The sequence below is a fragment of the Anomaloglossus baeobatrachus genome, chromosome 11, assembly GCF_048569485.1.
Source record: "Anomaloglossus baeobatrachus isolate aAnoBae1 chromosome 11, aAnoBae1.hap1, whole genome shotgun sequence".
NCBI lineage: Eukaryota > Metazoa > Chordata > Amphibia > Anura > Aromobatidae > Anomaloglossus > Anomaloglossus baeobatrachus.
Genome location: NC_134363.1, coordinates 141,969,393 through 141,991,076, shown reverse-complemented (window position 1 = coordinate 141,991,076; position 21,684 = coordinate 141,969,393). Strand labels below are relative to the sequence as shown.

Here is a 21,684-nt window from a genome sequence, read left to right as displayed (position 1 = left end):
GGACCCACTCAGAGGTTCACCGTGACGTGGCAGTGGGATTCATACAGTCTGATCAGAATGGTAAACCAAGAACCTCATGATCAAGTATATAAATATTTGGCTAGCGGCATTAGATCAAAGTATGAGTTTTGGATGTGCGATTCATGTCTTTTTCTCCAGCTATGTTGCATTGCATGGTCTGTCCAATCTATTTTTGGGAGGTGCTATTTATACTCACCTTGCACCGGCCTTCTTTGCTGGCTATATATCAAGACTGATGGATGTTTGTAGATACAACTCCTCAGCTAGAGATTATCTTACCTGGTTAATCTCTGTTGCTTTTCCTATAGTTTGTGTGTCTTACTCCCCAGTACTCTTTTCTTTCTGTTACGTCTGAGGCCACTTATTCCATTTGTTGTATGGTTCTTATTTCCTTCCGTCTTCTCTGCGTTACTGTGTGAACACGTTCCTAGGCCTGTGCCTCATCCTTTAGTTTATGTGTATTTCATTCTTCTTCTATCATTGTTTTTGTGTTGCACTTTGTCTAGAGTTAAGCGGGCTTTACACACAGCGACATCGCTAGCGATATCGTTGGTGAAAGCACCCGCCCACGTCGTTTGTGCGTTACGGGCAAATCGCTGCCCGAGGCGCACAAAATCGTTAGGAGCCGTCACACGGACTTACCTGCCTAGCGACGTCGCTGTTGCCGGCGAACCGCCTCCTTTCTAAGGGGGCGGTTCGTGCGGCGTCACTAAGCGGCCGCCCAATAGAAGCGGAGGGGCGCAGATGAGTGGGATGTAACATCCCGCCCACCTCCTTCCTTCCGCATTCCCAGCTTCCGCAGGCAAGCTGTAGTTCATTGTTCCCGAGGTGTCACATGTAGTGATGTGTGCTGCCTCGGGAATGACGAATAACCTGTGTGCTCAACAATCAACGATTTTTTGAAAAGGAACGACGTGTCAATGTCGCGGGCGGGGGGGACGCGCTCGCCACGCTCGGGTCCGGGGCTTCTGCTGCTGCTGCTCGGTGGCTCGAGCGGTGGACCGGACCCGGGGACTTGAGCAGCGCTCCTCACCCGTGAGTGCAAAGGGGGGGGGGGTTGGTTTGGTTAGGGAGATTGTTCGTGACGCCACCCACGGGTCGTGGTGATAATGGCACCACCGCTGCTGGTAACGGGGATCCCGGGAGAGATGGTAGGGTGCAGCTGAGATGTTGTCCCCTCCGTGGGCAGGGGTTGGTGATCCCGATGGTGTAACGGGGAGGCAGGGTTGGTGAGGTGCAGGGTTGCGGGGACAGCGCGGCGCGGTGCCGGATGGCACTGGTGTACTTACTCAGACAATCACTGACAGAGTCGTAGGTAAACCAAAACAGCCAGATGGACGGGTCCTGCAGCCGGCTGCAGTGTTGTTGTTGTGCGCTCCCCGGAAGGCTGATGGTGGCTGTCTTTCCCTGCACCTTTGAGAATGCTCTTGACTCCTGTGGTTGCCACCGGTAGTCCGCTCCCCGGCGTATAGGGGCCGTAGGAGCCCGTTTTGCCTGCAGGCGCTGGCCCTTGGATCTCTAGCCTGTGGCGGTGGCCGTATATCCTCTCTGGGTGGACGATTGCCTTCAATCGTGACTTTAGTAGTTGAGAAACCCCTGGTGTTCCTGTCACATTCGGATTTGACTATTGACGGCGGCTCCAAGCCTGGTCGGGGTCCGATGGGCCTGCCTGTGTGCTTAGCTTCACTCCGTTCCCCAGTCCGGTACCGGCGGGCCGATGCCCGACCCGAGTCCTTACGGCTCTGCGGAGTTCCACTAACTCCTGCAGACGGTCACCACCGTCTGCCAACCTTGCTGTTAGTGTCTGGGCTCCAACCCAGACACCTAAGTGTTCACTCCTCTCACTTTCACCTCCAAAACTGATCTGACACTTTTCCCGCCTCCAGGCCTGTGAACTCCTCGGTGGGTGGGGACAACCGCCTGGCTCCGCCCCACCTGGTGTGAACATCAGACTCTGGAGGGAGGCAACAAGGGTTTTGTGTTTGGCTGCTGTAACTAGGGTGGGGGTGTGTATGTTGGTATGTTTGTGACTACCTGGCTAGTCCAGGGCGTCACACTCCCCCTTGGTAAAACGCAGACAGTCCGCCGGGCTGCCCGTCCATCACCGTTTTTATTTTTGTTCGAACTGTAAAAACATAAATAACAGATAAAACGGTAAACATTTAAAACATAAGTATTTTTCAGGTCACTTTAAACGTTGCACATATAAACATTTTTAATACTGACGGATGTCTTCCGCTCTCCTACCCAAGCAACCTAGCCCTGATGCTGCCCCTAAGAAGTGGGCAGCACCCCTTGACCCCAGTCCAGGTTCAGGCTGCCCGAGCGGGAACGGGTACGGTGTCTTGCACCCGGCTGTCACTTCAGGGGACCCCACGACTAGGGGGACCCCTGACCCCCGGAGGATGGCCACCGGTCCTGGTAGTGGCCGGGCCCCAGCCTCCTCTGCTGCGGGCCCTTCCTCCAATCTGCCTCTCCGGAGGCGGTACGGAAAACGGAAAACAGCCCACTAAACTATTTACAGGCCCACAAGTTCGTAGGTGGCCTGCCAGTTCTCGGCCATGTCCATGAGCAGTTCCTCATGCAGACGGTAAACACATAGGGTCCCTCCGGGGACAACTTGCCGGCAACGGCCGGAATAATCAAGTAGACAATCAGATGAAGCTTTGGTTGATTTGTATTCATTCATTCAAACTGCTGAGGGTCCCAACGGGGACAACTTGGTTGCAACAGAGGACTGCTGCCACTATTTGAGGTCGCACTCATCCAGGACCTCCTCCAGCTCGATATCCGGATGGCACGGTGGTGGAGGGGGCTGGGGCCGCATCTGCACACTGCGGCTTTCCCTCTGTTTAACGTCCAGGGCAAACCAACACCTCTCCCCGCAGTGTCGGGTGTAGGTTACCAGGTTGCCTGGCAACAGATCGTGACCTGGGTGGCCCGTGGGCAGGTGTGAGTTCACGTCGCGGCGAGCCACAAACACTTCGGCCTACAGGCCCGGTTCATAAATAAAGCCAAACCCCCTTTGCGGGTCAAATTGCCGGACTTGGCCTTCATACACCGGGCCCCGCACCCAAAAGGTGGCATGGCGGAGTGCATCCTTCTCCTTAATCACTCGCGCTATCACTTCGGCCCTCTGCTGCTCCCTGGCGGCTATTTCTCGCCCCCACTGGCTTGGTTCCCTGTCCCAATAAGAGGCATTGGCAGACCCCTGCGCTCGGGTCGGGCCCCGCTGGACCGCGCCCACACCGGCCACAACCGGTACTCTCTTGTGGGGGTCCTGCGGTGACATGGCCTAAACTGCTGCGTTGCAGTGGCGGCCCGGCGCAGCCTCAGCTAAGGCGTGGGACTCAGGGACAGCTGGCCTCACCGGTTGGGCCTTCGGGCCCGCAGCGGCCGGTTCTTCCACGGCCGGGTGGACTGCCGGGGCCGGGTCGGTCTCGGGTGCGGCCACTTCCGGGGCCGACGGCTTCTCGTCGTGGACGAGCACTTCCCGCGGGATCTTCCATGGCAGCGGGAGGGATACTGGCCATTCCTGGACAACGCCCCTAGGCCGGTCCTCTAAGTCGGACGGGCTAGATTCCGCTACCGGTGTTGGGGGTAGCGGACCGAGCGGAGGGGCAACAGCAACTGGTACGGATGGTGGGGGAGGCAGGAGGGTGAGCGGACGCAGGCTGGGCCCCTCAGCCGCAGCGGCCGGTCCTTCTCGGACACAGGGGCGTTTAGTCGCTTACCCGCTCCTCCAACACTGCCTCCACCTCGCGTCTCCGGACGGCCGCCGCCACTTCCTCCATCTCGGCCATCCAGCACTCCATCAAGAACCGGACCTGGGTTTGAAGGCGGCAGCACATTTGTGCGGTCCGGGCTTCCACCCACGCCGCCGTTCCTGGCGTGGGCTCGGGAATCTCGGCATCACCGAACGGGACGGACATGCTTGCTGGCAGACATCCAGGAACCGGATATGTTGCAGAGTCCAGGCGTCCCCGCTTTTTATGCCCTCGGCTACATTAAGCAGGCTTTCACCCGCCTCCCTTGGTTCTTTCTAGCACTTCCGCTTGTTGGGTGCGGGTTTCACTTTCGCGCCTTCCCTGCTCGAGGAAGACGCTCGAGCGGGAGATTTTCGCGCCAAAGATGGCGGCGCTTTCAATTTTTCGGGGCTTCTGCTGCTGCTGCTCGGTGGCTCGAGCAGTGGACCGGACCCGGGGACTCGAGCAGCGCTGCTCACCCGTGAGTGAAAAGGGGGGGTTGGTTTGGTTAGGGAGATTGTTCGTGACGCCACCCACGGGTCGTGGTGATAATGGCACCACCGCTGCTGGTAAGGGGGATCCCAGGAGAGATGGTAGGATGCAGCTGAGATGTTGTCCCCTCCATGGGCAGGGGTTGGTGATCCCGGGGCCCGATGGTGTAACGGGGAGGCAGGGTTGGTGAGGTGCAGGTTTGCGGGGACAGCGCGGCGCGGTGCCGGACGGCACTGGTGTACTCACTCAGACAATCACTGACAGAGTCGTAGGTAAACCAAAACGACCGGATGGACGGGTCCCGCAGCCGGCTGCAGTGTTGTTGTTGTGCGCTCCCCGGACGGCTGATGGTGGCTGTCTTTCCCTGTACCTTTGAGAATGCTCTTGACTCCTGTGGTTGCCCATCGGTAGGCCGCTCTCCGGCGTATAGGTGCCGTAGGAGCCCGTTTTGCCCGCAGGCGCTGGCCCTTGGATCTCTAGCCTGTAGCGGTGGCTGTATATCCTCTCTGGGTGGACGGTTGCCTACAATCGGGACTTTAGTAGTTGAGAAACCCCTGGGGTTCCTGTCACATTCGGATTTGACTATTGACGGCGGCTCCAAGCCTGGTCGGGGTCCGATGGCCCTGCCTGTGTGCTTAGCTTCACTCCGTTCACCGGTCCGGTACCGGCAGGCCGACGCCCGACCTTGGTCCTTACGGCTCTGCGGAGTTCCACTAACTCCTGCAGACGGCCACCATTGTCTGCCAACCTTGCTGTTAGTGTCTGGGCTCCAACCCAGACACCTAAGTGTTCACTCCTCACACTTTCACCTCCAAAACTGATCTGACACTTTTCCCGCCTCCAGGCCTGTGAACTCCTCGGTGGGTGGGGCCAACCGCCTGGTTCCGCCCCACTTGGTGTGAACATCAGACTCTGGAGGGAGGCAACAAGGGTTTTGTGTTTAGCTGCTGTAACTGCCTAGGGTGGGGGTGTGTATGTTGGTATGTTTGTGACTACCTGGCTAGTCCAGGGCGTCACATCAACGATGGATGATAAGATGAATATTTTCCATCCTTAACGGTCGCTCCTTGCTGTCACACGCAACGATGTCGCTAACGATGCCGGATGTGCGTCACGGAATCCGTGACCCCGGAGATATATCGTTAGATTCGTCGTTGCGTGTAACGGGGCCTTTAGGATGCCGTTAAGGACACTCAGAGTCAGTCACCGTTGAGTGGGGACGCCATTGCACAGTTTTAGGGTGCCAACCTCCATGGTCAGGCAGGGACAAATCAGAGTCCGATTAGGTACTATTCTAGTCTTAACAGAGACCTGTTGGGTGCAGGTGTTGCTTTTTCTCCTGATTTGTATGTAACCCGTGTGAGTGTGTTGGCACAGTCGTAACAATCTACTGTACGGTTCAGTCCCCGGTGGCTTTTAATTCACGGTATGTTTTTCTTTGACATGTCTTGCTAAAATCATACAGCCAGTGCCTCATACATGCTGCTTGTGGTTTGGACAGCATATATTAGCTACTAGGTTCCCTTTGAGTGAAGAGGTTAAGTGAAGACATGTTAGATATGAAAGAAGGACCTAATAAAGAGGAGGTCAATAATTAACGATTTTTTTTCAATTTATTTTATTACAGATTTTAAAACTTAGCTTTCTGAAGACATCACTCCCTTAATGAATGGACATGAGTTTTTGGCTTCCTTTGTTCCATGAGTTAACATCCATCCCTTGCATACAAGTCATTAGCAAATAGAAAGTATCCAAGCTGGTACTGAACCAAAATGTCAAGCATCATTAATGAACTTTACAATATTATCGACAGCCAACTTTCCAGACTCAAATGAGAGTTGTCCGTTGTCGAAAAAGCTGACTATTCCATGGAAGCCATCTCTGAGATGAAACCATGTCACTGGGACTCCATTGTCCTCCAGGCGTTTCTTATAAAGAATTCCATCATCGCGTAAGACGTCAAACTCACATGTTAGGACGTAAGCTTTGGGGAGAAGGCGGAAGACAGAGTCCTCAGCCAACAATGGAGAGAAGTGTGTCTCGAATAGTTGCTTGTGGGCTTGGTAGACATCCTCAGTATGTGAAGCCATCAAAGAATGCTTAATACCCCGGACCTTAAACTCGTCAGGAATATTATCAAGACCCAACCAATTTCTGAACTTCATCTTCAAGTCAACAGGAACATGGTCTCCATCTAGAACTTCTTCCATCATTTGCAGGTTGCCTTCAATATAGTTTATCATGTAGAACACGGCTCGCTCCCTATAGAGAATGGGCACCGCACAGTTTTGTATATAGGACGGTAAGTGGAAATCAATACCTTGGACTGCTGGGTATATTAGCACCTGGGCAAGAGGCTTTGGAAGGTCTGTTCCCTGAAGGGCTTGGCAAACGGCAGCGGTGAGGTTACCCCCAGCACTGTCACCACTGATTATCACAGAGGATGGGTCTACACCATATTCCTTTGCAGTCTTCAAAAAATGGCTTGTGGCCTTAAGACAGTCTTCAAACGCTGCAGGGTACTTGTGTTCTGGCGCCAAGCGATACCTAAACAAATGGACATATGTATAAGATTCCGATATGTCAAAACAAATGTAATATTAGAACCTAGAAGTATTTCTTGAAGAGGACCTTCCTGACAATCCCTTGACTGCAGAGCATTTTTTAATCTCTCTATTTTCTTCTATTTGCTCCAAATAAGTCCAGTTAGTTTCTGATAACTGGGTGGTCTCTGCCAATAAGTATTCAAGAGGCATGAACTTAAGTCAGAATCCAGTTTTCTAAAGGGGGTGTTACACACAGCGATATCGCTAGCGAGTGTACCCGCCCCCGTCGTTTGTTCGTCACGGGCAAATCGCTACCCGTGGCGCACAATATCGTTAGGAGCCGTCACACGGACTTACCCGCCTAGCAACGTCGCTGTGGCCGGCGAACCGCCTCCTTTCTAAGGTGGCGGTTCGTGCGGCATCACAGCGGCGTCACTAAGCGGCCGCCCAAAAGAAGCAGAGGGGCAGAGATGAGCGGCCGTAACATCCCGCCCACCTCCTTCCTTCCTCGTTGCCGGAGGACGAAGGTAAGCTGTAGCTCGTTGTTCCCGAGGTGTCACACATAGCGATCTGTGCTGCGTCGGGAACGACGAACAACCTGCGTCCACAACAATCAACATTTTTTGAAAATGAACGACGTGTCAACGATGGACGATTTGGTGAGTATTTTCCATCGTTCGTTAACAGCCGCTCGTTGGTGTCACACGCAATGACGTCGCTAACGATGCCGGATGTGTGTCACAGAATCCGTGACCTCGGCGATATATCATTAGATACGTTGTTGCATGTAACGGGGCCTTTAGTCCTATTTAAAGGGGTTGTGTACACTTAGAAAAACATGGCTGTTTTCTTCCAGAAATATTACTACTCCTGTCCATGGGCTGTTTCTGGTATTGCAGCCAAGCTTCATTGAAGCGTCACATGGTGTTTGGCTCGAAACTCACCGAGTGTCATGGCAGCATCAGACACTGTTCACACAACAGACATTGATACTCCTCACTATGGTTTCTCTGGTGCTTCTAAGTTCTACAGGCAGGCTCAGGCTTTAACCAGCTCTGTCCTCATTAGTGTTCAGGCTTGCAGGAGTTAATTTCTGCTAGCCTGCTGGTTACCTTTTTAGATCACATGTTGAGTGAGACCTATCACAGCTACTCCCAGCCTTTTTAAGATGGAGGAATTTGTCTTCCCATGCAGACTATAGCTTTTAGCTAAACCGGTCCATGTGCTGTTGTGTTTCAGTAATTGGAGATTTACTGCGTGTTGCTTGGTGTGCTGTGGATTACCACCGGTCGTCTGGTTATTTCATCCCTGCTCTTAGTTTTCCTCCTTATTTGTTGTCTGATTACTCTGTGTGAGCATCCTGTGTGATAGAGATTTGGTTTCCCCTGTTTGTGTATGACTGTTTACACACTCATGTCCCACCCCCCTCCCCAGGGAGGGAGGGGGTATTAGATCAGGGCTGGTCAGGAGCAGGTCAGGCTGGTGGCTCAGACATCCTCACCATCACAGGCAACTCTGAGATAAGGGATAGACAGGGCCCACCCCCGGCCAGTGCCCCCCCCCCCCAAGTCTGAGGGACAGTCTAGGAGCCCCGGTCCTCACTGTCCCCCAATCAGCATGACATGAAGTGAGAGGGACTGAGTTACAATACCGCTGTAACACCAGCATCCCTGGAGGAAAGCCAACTTACTCACTGACGTCCTTCCTGGCCATCCACATTTGCTGCTGGCTCCTTCCCCTTCTGGGGCCTGTGCACGCAGCCCAGATCTCCTGGGAGTGTACTTACGGCATGCGTACTGGCCCTTCTGTTAAAGGAGGCACTATGTATTTAAGGCACCCACCCAGTAAGGGAGGTCCCTGCGCAATACCTTAAGTTAGTCAGTCTCCTGTCTGTCCAGCTAGTTGTCAGGTCCCGTTATCCCTATATCTGTCACCTGTACCTGAATCTGCTTTACCATATCAATCTGACCCTGCTGTGTCCACCCTACCCGTGCATACCCACTTGCCTGTCTGCATTTGTCATCCCACTTGTACCTGTCTGCATCTGTGTCCGTACCCGAGTCCATCACCTATCCTAAAGGTGAGCTGCCACAGTCCCAGTCACTGCCCTGGGAGTGGTACCTGGTGTCTGCCTTGCGATAGGCGCTTAGTTAAGCCCCTCCCACTAAAGGGTAAGCCCTAGTCTCCTCTATGGTCTAGTGGGTCCACTAATCCCATTCGCTGCCCCTACGCTGGCAGTGAGCGTTACAACTGCCCACAACCTGTACATTGGTGGGGTAATATTTCAGGAAGACAGGAGCCAATCCATATTTGTATAACTCGTACTCACTTTTTAATCTTCACACCTTCTGAACAATATGGACCCTTTTAGATGTAGGTCCTTGTTGAAAATGACTTGGTTAGTGTGTGTATTGTTTTTAGCACAAATAGCCATGACCTTTAAACAATCAAAGGGATTTTGCACTTAGAGATTACTCCACTGCACATTCTAGTTAAAGAGTAACTAAACTTTTTGTATTTAAATATAGTGCAGACATTGAAAACTTATGAATTGTTGAATTACACTTCATTACCACATTTTGTGTCCTGCTCTACCAAACATTATGCAGCAGTGTTGTTTCAATGCTCAGTTCATGCTCCTTCAGAAGCTCCTTTCAGCTGCTGCTCAATAAGCTTAGAACACTACTGTATATACAAACAATCGGAGTATGGGGCTTTCCCTGTCTGAGTATGGTTGGGGTCGGGAGCAGAGAGACTTAGGGGCACTTTGCACACTACGACATCGCAAGCCGATGCTTGCGATGCCGAGCACGATATTCCCCGCCCCCGTCGCAGCTGTGATATCTTGTGATTGCTGGCGTAGCGAACATTATCGCTACGGCAACTTCACATGCACTCACCTGCCCTGTGACGTCGCTCTGGCCGTCGAATCGCCTCCTTATTAAGGGGGCGGGTCGTGCGGTATCACTGCAACGTCACACGGCAGGCGGCAACTAGTAAAGCGGGACTTAAAGGGAACCTGTCAGCAGAAATGTCCCCTAAAACCTAACAGATTCCCCCTCTGCAGCTCCTGGGCTGCATTCTATAAAGGTCCCTGTTATGATTGTGCCCACTTTCTGACCGAAAAAAAGTGTTTATAAAGTTGTACCTTTTTGGCTTCTGATTCTGTAAATCCGTCACGGGGGCGGGCTGCCTGATGGCCGTTATTCTGCCCCCTGGTCCTGTATGCCGCCCCCATCGCTGATTTCAATACTTCTGGACGCCGCCCACTGCTCCAGCCATCCCCGCGCATGCCCAGTGCCCATCTCTCGGGGATGAGCACTGTGCCCAGCGTCACCGCTGGTGACGTGCACGCAGGGTTAAGATTATGGGCGGTGCTGTGATGTTTATTCCTAAGCAACCGCCCATAATCGCGGGACCGTGCTTTCCCCCTCGGCCTGCTTCTTTCTGCGCAAGCGCGCTGCTGCTGACCTCACTTCGCCTCCTTCCCATCTTGCCCCGAGGCAGGAAATAGATGGGAAGAGCGCGGAGCAGTGACTACACCGAAAGCGCGGTCCCGCGATTATGGGCGGTTGCTTAGGAATAAACATCACAGCACCGCCCATAATCTTAACCCTGCGTGCACGTCACCAGCGGTGACGCTGGGCACAGTGCTCATCCCCGAGAGATGGGCACTGGGCATGCGCGGGGATGGCTGGAGCAGTGGGCGGCGTCCAGAAGTATTGAAATCAGCGATGGGGGCGGCATACAGGACCAGGGGGCAGAATAACGGCCATCAGGCAGCCCGCCCCCGTGACGGATTTACAGAATCAGAAGCCAAAAAGGTACAACTTTATAAACACTTTTTTTCGGTCAGAAAGTGGGCACAATCATAACAGGGACCTTTATAGAATGCAGCCCAGGAGCTGCAGAGGGGGAATCTGTTAGGTTTTAGGGGACATTTCTGCTGACAGGTTCCCTTTAAACATCCCGCCCACCTCCTTCCTTCAGCATAGTCGGCATGAGCTGCGGTTAGCAGGTAAGGTGATGTTCCTCGCTCCAACGGCTTCACACACAGCGATGTGTGCTGCCGCAGGAGCGAGGAATAACATTGTACCGTTTCAGCAGCGTAATTATGGAATTCCCCGACACTACACCGATGATACGATTACGACATTTTTGCGCTCGTTAATCGTATCATCTAGGATTTACACACTATGATGTCGAGAGCGACGCCGGAAGTGCGTCACTTTCGACATGACCCCACCGACATCGCACCGGCGATGTTGTAGTGTGCAAAGTACCTCTTAGGGTTCGCTCACATGGACCAACCGACAGCAGTAAAGAACCACACATCAGCAAACCTTTACAGTCAGTTAATAGCCTGTTTACACAGACTGATATGCACTGAGGGATCTGTGGTAGACCTGTACTAGATGGCTCAGTGCATAAAACAAAAGGATGTCACTGTTTTTCGCAGTGAAAGTCCTGTTTACACTGGAAGATGCATTGCCGATAATGAAGATCTTTTGCGCTGCACAAAAGAGATGTTCACACGATGAACAAGTATTTTGTTTGTTCATAAGTTGATCCACAGCTTGTTTACACTGAATGATTAGTGTTATTAGTGTTATTACAGACGCTATTACATTACGGTCCTGAACACGGAGACAGTTTGAATCTAGTTTGAATCCCATCAAGCAGCAGATAAAAGCAGCTTCTAAAGGAGCATAAACTGAAACCTTAAACAGCAATGCAGCATAGTGTTTGGGAGAGAATGAAACTAAATTAGGTAATGAAATATAATAAAAAAAATAGCTTAATTGGAAGACAATTAAATAAAACAAAAGTTTAGTTACTCTTTATGCTTTGATAGGTTTTACGACATAACAGAAAAGGTTTTCTGTTGTTTCAAAGTCTTGGGCTGTGCTGCAATACCTGGCACTGCCAATGAGTAACAATAGTGCGGCTTCCAAGGGGAATATTCTAATCTTGGTCTAGTCTTTTAAATGCCTTTAGCCTGTGAGACCAGGAGTATTTTTTTTTAACACATTGGTAACAGGATAAAGATAAAGGTTCAAAAGTCAGTAAAACTTCATCATATAGTTACCAACTCACCCAACAGAGACGACCACAGATTCTGTTCCTTTTGAGATGTAGCGACATAAGACATCATAGGAATCTGAGCAATAAGGGAAACATAGGGAGAGGATAAGGCTCATGTTATGTTTGCTTATATAGCGCCAATATATTCTGCTGCAATTTGGATGAAGAGTATGTACTGTTACATAAGGCACCATATACAGTGACTTGATAAAGTATTTATAACCTGTGAACTTTTCCACATTTTTTTTTAATGTTACACTCACAAACTTAAATGTATTTTATTGGGATTTCATTTGATATTTTATGTTAAAGTGGCAAAAATAAATCTATTTTTGAAAGCAAGCCATAAGAAGTCCCATTTGCAGTTTTCAAATAGCCATGTAGGGGACACAGCGAGCATGTGGAAAAAGCTTCTCTGGTCAGAGGAGACCAAAGTAGAACTTTTTGGGCCAAATGCAAAACATTATGTGTGGCAGAAAACTAACACTGCACATCAACCTGAAAACACCATCCCCACAGTCACACATGGTGGTGGCAGCATCATGCTTCAGGGAGGCTTTTCTTCAGCAGGGGCAGGGAAACTGATCAGAGTTAGTGGGAAGCTGGATGGAGCTAAATACTAGGCAATCCTGGAGGAAAACCTGTTAGAGGCTGCAAAAGACTTGAGACTGGGGTGTAGGTTCACCTTCTAGCAAGACAATGACCCCAAACATACTTTCATGAGTGTATCTCGCTCGGGTGAGACCCAAGTGAATCTGGTGTCAGAAGGTTACAGCACCTTGCCGCTGGCAGGTTCACTACTGTTATTTTATAACATCTCATTGCTTGTGGTGCTGTAAGGGTTAAGCACCCTTTCCTGTCCGGCTGCAGGCTGTAGCTGCCAATTTCAAGTGTGGCTCTTTGGGATCACTCCCCTTCCCTATTTAAGAAATCTGATCACATGATGCCTGTGATAGAAACTGAATCCTCATTTCTATGTGGTCCACTTTGGAAGGAGCCTGCTCTGGAAGAAGTCTGTGGTGTTGTGTGCAGCTGTGGTGTTTGCTGCACTGCTTGTAGTGTCTTTTCTTTGCATGTTTATTTCCCATCTGTATGCCTTCCCTTATGTTTCTGCATTGTAGTGGCGAGTCTAGTGATCTCTTCAGCCTGCTCACTAGCCAGGGTAAGTGTAGGCTGAGGGCCTAAGGTATCCGGCTCGGGGACAGGTTGCAGGAACGCTAGGGAGCTCAGGAGTCAGCCTGAGGTGAGTTCAGGAGGTGCCCCCTCACCCCTCTCCCTATGAATATAAATGCAAGCCACAATTTTCAGATTTATATTTTTAAAATATTAAGAAAACCAAGTAACTTTTCCTTTACAGTTCACAAATAGTTGCTACTCTGTGTTGTCATATCACACAAAATACCAATAAAATACATTTACGTTTGTGGGTGTAAATTGAAAAAATGTTGAAAAGCTCCCAGGGTATGAATACTTTTTTAAAGTACTGTACTAGAAATCAAATGTTTAATCTTGGCATTTCATAGAATTTAATATCTAGACTTTCTTTCTTACCAATACTACCGAACATCCATCCTCCTCCATGAAAGAACAGCACTCCTTTTCTCCCACCAGCAGATGGCGACTTAGGCTGGTAGACTCTCACCGGAATCCCTTCGAACGTCAGGTTTTTAATAAGCAGCTTGGGGTCTTCTCCTAACCTTCTAACCATAAGTTTATCTCTGATGAAACGGGTGAAGTCAAGCTGGTTGCAGATGAACATATTCTGCGCGATCTTCCCCTGTTTAGTAAAAACACAAAATTTTATGGAAATTTTATAACTGGTTCCTTGTGATGAACTGGTTAAGGGTGTATGTGCAAGCTTTATTGGAGATTATATATATATATATATATATATATATATATATATATATATATATATATATATATATATATATATATATATATATATATATAAAATTAGCTGTAGTACTCGGCACAAGTTGTATTGCCCGCGATAGTAGCTGAGTGTCTCTCTCCCTCTCTGTCTCTGTGTGTGTCTCTCTATCTCTCTGTCTGTCCCTCATATTACCTCACACAAGCTTCTTATACTAAGAATGTCCTCCGTTGCCTATAGCAACCAATCACAGCTGCTATTAATGACCTGTAGCTCCTTTTACTTTAATGTAGGCAGTTTCTTTTGGAGAGTAACTGTAAAGCACGGGGTTAAATTTTCCCCTCAAAACAGTCTATGACATTCCCTGAGTTACATGAGGCGGCTGTGAAAAATGTGATTGTAAATGCGACGGTGCGGATTCCTTTAGCGGACATACACACACATATACACTCAGCGGTCTAAACTACAAGTTGTAGTACCCGGCGTTACCCGAGATAGTAACTGTCTCTTTTACTCCCCCTTTGTCTGTTTGTCCCCTCTCTGTGTTTGTGTGTGTGTGTGTCTGTCTCTTTGCCTGTTTCCCTCTCTCTCTCTGTGTGTGTCCGTCTCTGTCTGTCTCTTTCTTTCATTCTGTCTCTGTCTTTACCGACATCACATTACCTTACACATAAGCTGTTTATACTAAGGGGTACTTTGCACGTTGCGACCCGTCTCTGTCTCTTTCTTTCATTCTGTCTCTGTCTTTACCGACACCGCATTACCTTACACATAAGATGTTTATACTAAGGGGTACTTTGCACGTTGCGACATCGCAAGCCGATGCTGCGATGTCGAGCGCGACGGTCCCCGCCCCCGTCGCAGTAGCGGTATCTTGTGATTGCTGGTGTAGCGAACATTATCGCTACGGCAGCTTCACATGCACTCACTTGCCCTGCGATCCGCCTCCTTCCTAAGGGGGCGGGTCGTGCGGCGTCACAGCGACGTCACACGGCAGGCGGCCAATAGCAGCGGAGGGGCGGAGATGAGCAGGATGTAAACATCCCGCCCACCTCCTTCCTTCCACATTGCAGCCGGGACGCAGGTAGGAGCTGTTCCTCGCTCCTGCGGCTTCACACACAGCGATGTGTGCTACCGCAGGAACGAGGAACAACATCGTACCTGTCGCTGCACCGGCATTATGGAAATGTCGGACCCTACACCGATGATACGATAACGACGCATTTGCGCTCGTTAATCGTATCAAAAAGGATTTGCACGCTACGATATCGACTGCGACGCCGGATGTGCGTCACTTTCGAGTTGACCCCACCGACATCGCACCTGCAATGTCGTAGTGTGCAAAGCCCCCCTAAGAATGTCCTTAATTGTCTTTAGCAACCAATAACAGCTGCTATTAATAACCTGTAGCTCCCAGCTCCATTGACTTTAATGTAAGAAGGTTTTTTGGTGAATACCTAAATCGCAGGGTTAAATTTTCCCCTCAAAACAGTCTATGACGTTCCCTGAGTTACATGAGGCGGCTGTGAAAAATTTTGTGATTGTAAATGCGACGGTGCGGATTCCTTTAGTGGACATACACACACACACACACACAGCTTTACATATTAGATATACAATGTGCAAAGTTCAGTTCCACAATCTGGTACCATATAGTCTACGAGGTAGTAAGCTGAAAGATAAGTGTTATCTTTGTGCATGCTGCAAAGATGACACAGACCAAGAGAACTGCATAAAAGTTTGTAAATGACATTTCAATCATTTAATGCCGATTTTTTGGGAATCCACACCAAACATTACACTGAAAGGTGTAGAGTAAAGTGTAAAACAAGCTCGAAATATTCCAACCCCCCTTTCCCAGTGGGGTTCACTTTCTGTATATTTCATGGTTATGCTTTCTTTTAAAGAGTCAACATATTACAATACAAAAGGCAAAATTACAGCAAAATTCATGACAAAATCTGCAAAGGTTCAACCTATGGCCACTTTAACGCTGCCTATGTAGACATCTACGGTGAATTTTACGGTAAATACCCTGCAGAAATCTACGGTAAGCCGATTATAGCCGAAAAAAAAGTATTTCAACCATTTTTACATAGAAATAATTCACAGACAATAATTTTGCTTGTGATAAACCACTCATTATCTTCTCTTCTGCAGTCATTTGGCTGGTTTTTGTACAATGCGTCCCTGGAGTACTCGAATCTTTAACCATAGGGTTGAAGTTTAATGTTCTGAGATTACATAGTGTTAATGGATAAACTTGTATTATCTTATATGTTTCAGCTTTACACAGTGATAGGCACTAAGTAGTACGAACAGATAAAAAGGAAATACCAATGGGCAAATACAGAATTTACATTCACACTTCGATTCCGCATGTTACAGTACAGATTTTTTGGTACTTGCCAAAAGCAGTTCTGGGTACATATTTCTAATCCCTACCTGACCATCCCTGTATACACTGTATACACTAGCATAGATAAAGAGATCTTTAGAAAAGGTATTTCTAAAGATCCTTTATGATATACTAGTGAGCGCAGGGACTAGTCACAAGGGCGTGTGTTCCCTTGGCTAGTTGGCCCCTGTGGGTGTGTTAACATGCTAATGACTGTGCAGCGTCAGAGGATGGTCATACTCACCACTCTGCTGGCACCGCGCTCAATGCTGGATTTTTGGACTTTCGGTCATGCGCACTATGAAGCTGGGTGTACGCTTCCTGCCTTCAAACTCGTGTAGTGCGCATGACCAAAACTCTGGGGTCATGCGCACTGAGCCGAAGCTCAGCGTCGGGCACGATGGCAGCAGAGAGGTGAGAGTGACCATGCCTCTGACGCTGCACATTCAATAGCATGTTAGTACGCCCACAAGTGTATACTTACATGCTTAGAGGGCCAACTAGCCAAGGGAACTTACGCTCTTGCAACTAGTCACTGGCCTCATTAGTATATAATAAGGGATCTTTAGAAATACCGTACAATTTCTAATTATCTCTTTATCTATGCTACTACATACAGGGACAGTTAGGCAGGGATTAGCAATATGCACCCAGAACTTCTCGTGGTTCTGAGTGCATATTGGACCTGACAGATTCCCTTTAAGGTTGCAAAAAGACTGAGTATAGAAAAAGAGCAGTCACTTTCCAGTCCTCCATTGTGATGCCAATGGTCAACCTGTTGACGTTGACTTCCGTCATTGTTGTAGAACCCAAGATCAGAAAATATTAGACCAAGCCAGAGCTGTAGTAAAGCTCTTTCACTCGGGGCACTGTACTACCTTATATCTAAATATCCCAACCAAGAAAACTGGCCTTTTGGAGCCCCCTGATATCTGGCACCAGGGGTTATCACCACTCCTGGTCCAAACTGCTGGATTGATGAGATGATACCAGGGCTCAGGTGTAAAGGTACTGTCACACTAAGCAACATCGCTAGCAACATCGCTGCTGAAGCACAACTTGCTAGCGATGTTGCTTAGTGTGACATCCAGCAACAACCTGGCCCCTGTTGTGAGGTCGTTGGTTGTTGCTGAATGTCCTGGGCCATTTTTTAGTTGTTGCTGTCCCGCTGTGAAGCACAGATCGCTGTGTGTGACAGCGACAGAGCAACAACTGAATGTGCAGGGAGCAGGAGCCGGCTTCTGCGGAGGCTGGTAACCACAGTAAACAGCGGGTAACCAAGAAGCCCTTACCTTGGTTACCCGATATTTACCTTCGTTACCAGCGTCCGCCGCTCTCAGCTGTCAGTGCCGGCTCCCTGCTCCCTGCACACGTAGCCACAGTACACATCGGGTAATTAATGTGTACTGTGGCTAGGTGTGCAGGGAGCCAGCGCTAAGCGGTGTGCGCTGGTAACCAAGGTAAATATCGGGTTGGTTACCCGATATTTACCTTAGTTACCAAGCACAGCATGCTTCCACGTGTAGCGTCGCTCCAGCCATCCCTGTCAGGTCAGGTTGCTGGTGGGATCGCTGGAGCGTCGCTTAGTGTGACATCTCACCAGCGACCTCATAGCAACTTACCAGCGATCTCTATCAGGTTGTATCGTTGTTGGGATCGCTGGTAAGTTGTTTAGTGTGACTGGGCCTTAAGTGTCACCTCTGCACCCACCGTATCTACATAGATCCTTGTTGATAATGCAGGGTAATTACCGACTGTCATGAAACCAGCTTGTTCTCTACTGATCACGACAGGTTTTTCTAGTTTGGTTTCGTAAAACCTTTATCTATACTGGTGCTCTTGTAAATAATATATAGCCGAAGACACTAATCAGGACAGATCCAAATCTGTGGAGCCCTGGAGGTAATTCAGCCCTCTAGTTATCCTATCAGAAGGTCTTATTAATAAAACACTTTTGTCCTAAGATCCCATTGTCTGAGAATATGGACCAAGTGCTTCCAATGATGCTGAGACCCATTGGTTTTAGCCTGGAGTACCCCCAGTAGGTTCACTTATGGAAATCCTTAAAAAGGAGAAGAAAGTTGCAACCTTTATGTCTTGGAGGACCAAAACCTTACATGTTTCATATCTTTTAAAGCAGCACTTGAGAGACTTTTTTTAAGCGCTGGAGCTGTGTTTTTAATCTAAGGTCCCTGCCCCTAGTATTATAGCCTCCGACATTTTAATCTTTTTCAGTATCACTCTGTTCCCACAGCACCATCTTGTGCCCATAACTTCTGACCAGCTGGAAGCCTTAAGTAACGGCACAAGCTCCCAAAGCATCTCTACAAACCAAGGCTTTCATAGACTTGTATTGAGTTGTAACCTTCGGTACTCCATGAAACAATGGGGCTTCCGGCAGTTCACAATCTGCTGGAGACCGACCGGAGCCTCACCGATAACAGATGAAGATGACGGTGGGTCAGTATAAGACAGGGGGTAGGGGCCTTAGACTTAAAGCACCACTCCAGTGCTGAAATAAAAAAAAAAAAAAACTCTGGAGATGTGCTTTAAAGTTTTTATTAAGTTTTCCACAATATTAAGAAGATCACAAGATACCCCAGTTATGGTACTCCAAGATATAAGGTAAAAATCCACCAGTTCCACTGTAGGGGAAAAATGCAATACATAGGTCCTATTAACGTGTGTTACCCCAAAGATGCTCACTAAACCATGTATATAGGGGACATAGCCACTTAAAAATATAGCTTTTAGTGGTTTAGTTGGCATTAAAAAAATGTATTTTTTATGCAAATGAGGGGGATTCGGTGCTCTTTTGGAAAGGGGGGGGTCGGGATCGGTGAACCATTACACCCCCTCAATTTGCATACAAAGCACCGTCATATCTTGATTAAACACACAGCAGCTGCACTCATACAGTCATTGCCAGTCTCATGGTTGGCTTCTGTGTGCAGAACAGTACTGCGTGGTTGCCACAGACAGGAGCCAGTGATGAGCAGCGGCAATGACACTATGAGTGCGTGGCTATAGTGTCAGGGCAGAGGTGAAATACCACTGATTGGCACTGTCAATCAAAATAGGGCAATCTGATTCTGTGGATCTAGACTTTTCCACAGACAGTGCAGCTGCTCTCACATAGTGTTATTGCAAGCTCTCATCACTAGCTCCTGTCGGCAGACCCCGCGCTCGATCCGGTCAGCAGCTCCCGCGCTCGCTCCTGTCGGCTGCCCCCGCGCTTGCTCCGGTCGGCAGCCCCGCACTCGCTCCGGTCGGCAGCCCCCACGCTCGCTCCTGTCGGCAGCCCCCATGTTCGCTCCTGTCGGCAGCCTCCGCGCTAGCTCCTGTCGGCAGCCCCCCGAGCTCGCTCCTGTCGGCAGCCCCCCGAGCTCCCTCCTGTCGGCAGCCCCCACGTTCGCTCCCGTCGGCAGCCCCCGCGCTCGCTCCCGTCGGCAGACCCCGCGCTCGCTCCTCTTGGCAATAGCCAACAATGAGAGCTGGCAATTACACTATGTGAACATGGCTGCAGATTTCAGATTTTTTTTTACCCTGTTTGAACATGATTTTGAAGCAGATTTGAAGGAGTTTTGGACACTTTCTTCCTGGCTCATCTTTTAGGAATCTTGTGACTTGATACTGTCAAGGAATCTGCATCAAAGAGGTGAAATTTCATTTTTTTTTTACCCACAACAAGATTTTTAAAACTTTATTGGAAAAAACACTTGCTGTATGAACTAAAATGTGGATTTCCCTTTGCAATCAATAGATAGAGAAGTCAAAGAGTTTTTCAAAAGGTTTTTTTATATGGATTTTGACGCAGATCATCAAAAAACTACATGAACATATATTAAGTAGTTTCAGTAAGCTTAATTAGGGGGGGGGTCAACTGCTTTTATAAAGATGACCGGTCATCAATATCTGATCAAAGGGGTCCAATACCAGCACCCTCACAAATCAGCTGTTATAACCTCTGGCAGATCAAAACATGATGTGTAGAACCCGATGGCCACTAAACAATATGGAAATCTGGTGCTCTGCTGCCTGAGCGGTTTGTGGTGGTGCTGGACCCTCACCCATCTTATATTGATCACTTATAGACTATGTGTAGACGGCCGTATAGTCTCCATTTTGTGAAAATCGGACCAAGCTCAGATATCACCACAGTACAGACTGATGGTTCCCATAGACTCATTGACAATAATCAGATCCAACTTAGACATTTTTTCCTTAGATCGACTCTTTCCAAGGAAAAAGAAATGGATGTGCCCAGGCTCATATAATAATATTGGCCCGAGTGCGATCCAATGTTTTGTTGGATTGAACTCGGACCAAAAATATGGTCACATTCACGAGCCCATAGGAAATCAATATGAATGTGGTGGAAAACTCCTTTAAAGAAGTTTCGAATGGTGTAAATAATGGTAAGCAAGCGTCAAGGGCAAAGACTAAGCACAGAACAATTGTGTATAGAAAACAATGGCACGCCAATAGACACTGGACGACAACAGAGATTTCACAATCGCTCAGGTCTCACACACAACAGAAGAGAGCACTCCATTGTTTACGTCCTCCTAGGTAGGACGCCTGTAGGGGAAGCTGAGATTCGTAGCTCCACAGAAGATATTCACCACATACTTTATACACTCTGGGTACTTACCAATATAGCTATGCCAATCATGATGCAATGAATGATCCTAAGCTTCACTGGGTTTGCAATTCCTGGTGGGATGTTAGAGTTTGCGAATTCAAAATAAATGATGCCCACCACCAGCAAAAAGAATAACGCAATGAAAATGCCAAAAGTGATCACCAACAAAGCCAGAGCGATGCCCATGGCTGCGGCTGCAGGTGCTGAGGGCAGGCAGGACTGACTTTGAGTTGACACTTGATATTTCCTGGTCTTCTGTTCACGTTCTGCAGCTTGTACAGGTGTGGGAGTGGTGGCAGGCGGAGGCCTGAGGAGGCATGGAAGAGCTGGGTGCACTGGGGAATTTCATGGCCACTTGGAATCTCCTTACAACATGCGGAATTTTACCCGGACAATCTGGTTTGTGCACTCTCAGAGATTTCATCAATATCCTCTTTTAGAAATTGGTTAAAAAGGACATCCTGATTATATCGCTATACAATCTATTATACTAGTTATACAGCCTGCAAATGCAGAAAGCCAATATGCATGTGTGAATACATCCTCAAATGTGATCTCAGAGAATATAAAAAAAAGAATGGATATGACAAGAAAAAAAAAAAAACAAAACATATAGAGAGCAAGGAAAGTAGAGAAAAATCTAACAAGAAAGAAAGAAAGAAAGAAAGAAAGAAAGGAGGAAAAAAAGCGGGGAAAAAAAAGTGGGAGACAAAAAGTAGAAAGAAAAAAGGAAATAGGAGAGGGAGAGAGAGAGAGAGAAAGAAAGAGAAAAGAATAAAAAAGTGGAAAGAGAAATTAAGAGGAAAGAAAGGAAAAGTAGGAGAGAGAAAGAAAGAGAAAAACAGAAAAAAGTAGAAAGAAAGGAGAAACAAATAAAAAAG

The 21,684-nt window shown here is 48.5% G+C and overlaps 1 protein-coding gene across 1 annotated transcript; it reads right to left on the bottom strand.

Moving 5' to 3' along the window:
- Positions 1-5,865: 5,865 nt before the first annotated feature.
- LOC142255693 (arylacetamide deacetylase-like 4) lies at positions 5,866-21,055 on the bottom strand. The gene is made up of 4 exons (XM_075327140.1): positions 20,813-21,055; positions 13,442-13,667; positions 11,903-11,966; positions 5,866-6,806 (listed from the first exon to the last, which is right to left on the bottom strand). The coding sequence occupies exons 1-4, from the start codon at positions 20,987-20,989 to the stop codon at positions 6,035-6,037; spliced, it is 1,239 nt and encodes a 412-aa protein (XP_075183255.1). The 5' UTR covers positions 20,990-21,055; the 3' UTR covers positions 5,866-6,034.
- Positions 21,056-21,684: the final 629 nt, after the last annotated feature.

Bases quoted from the DNA above. Each gene is read 5' to 3' on its own strand.
- LOC142255693 (XM_075327140.1), bottom strand. From the start codon at position 20,989: ATGGGCATCGCTCTGGCTTTGTTGGTGATCACTTTTGGCATTTTCATT. The intron at 13,668-20,812 runs GTAAGTACCCAG...TTTACTAAACAG, and splicing joins TGATTGGCATAGCTATATTG to GGGAAGATCGCGCAGAATAT. The intron at 6,807-11,902 runs GTGAGTTGGTAA...CCATTTGTTTAG, and splicing joins TCTGTGGTCGTCTCTGTTGG to GTATCGCTTGGCGCCAGAAC.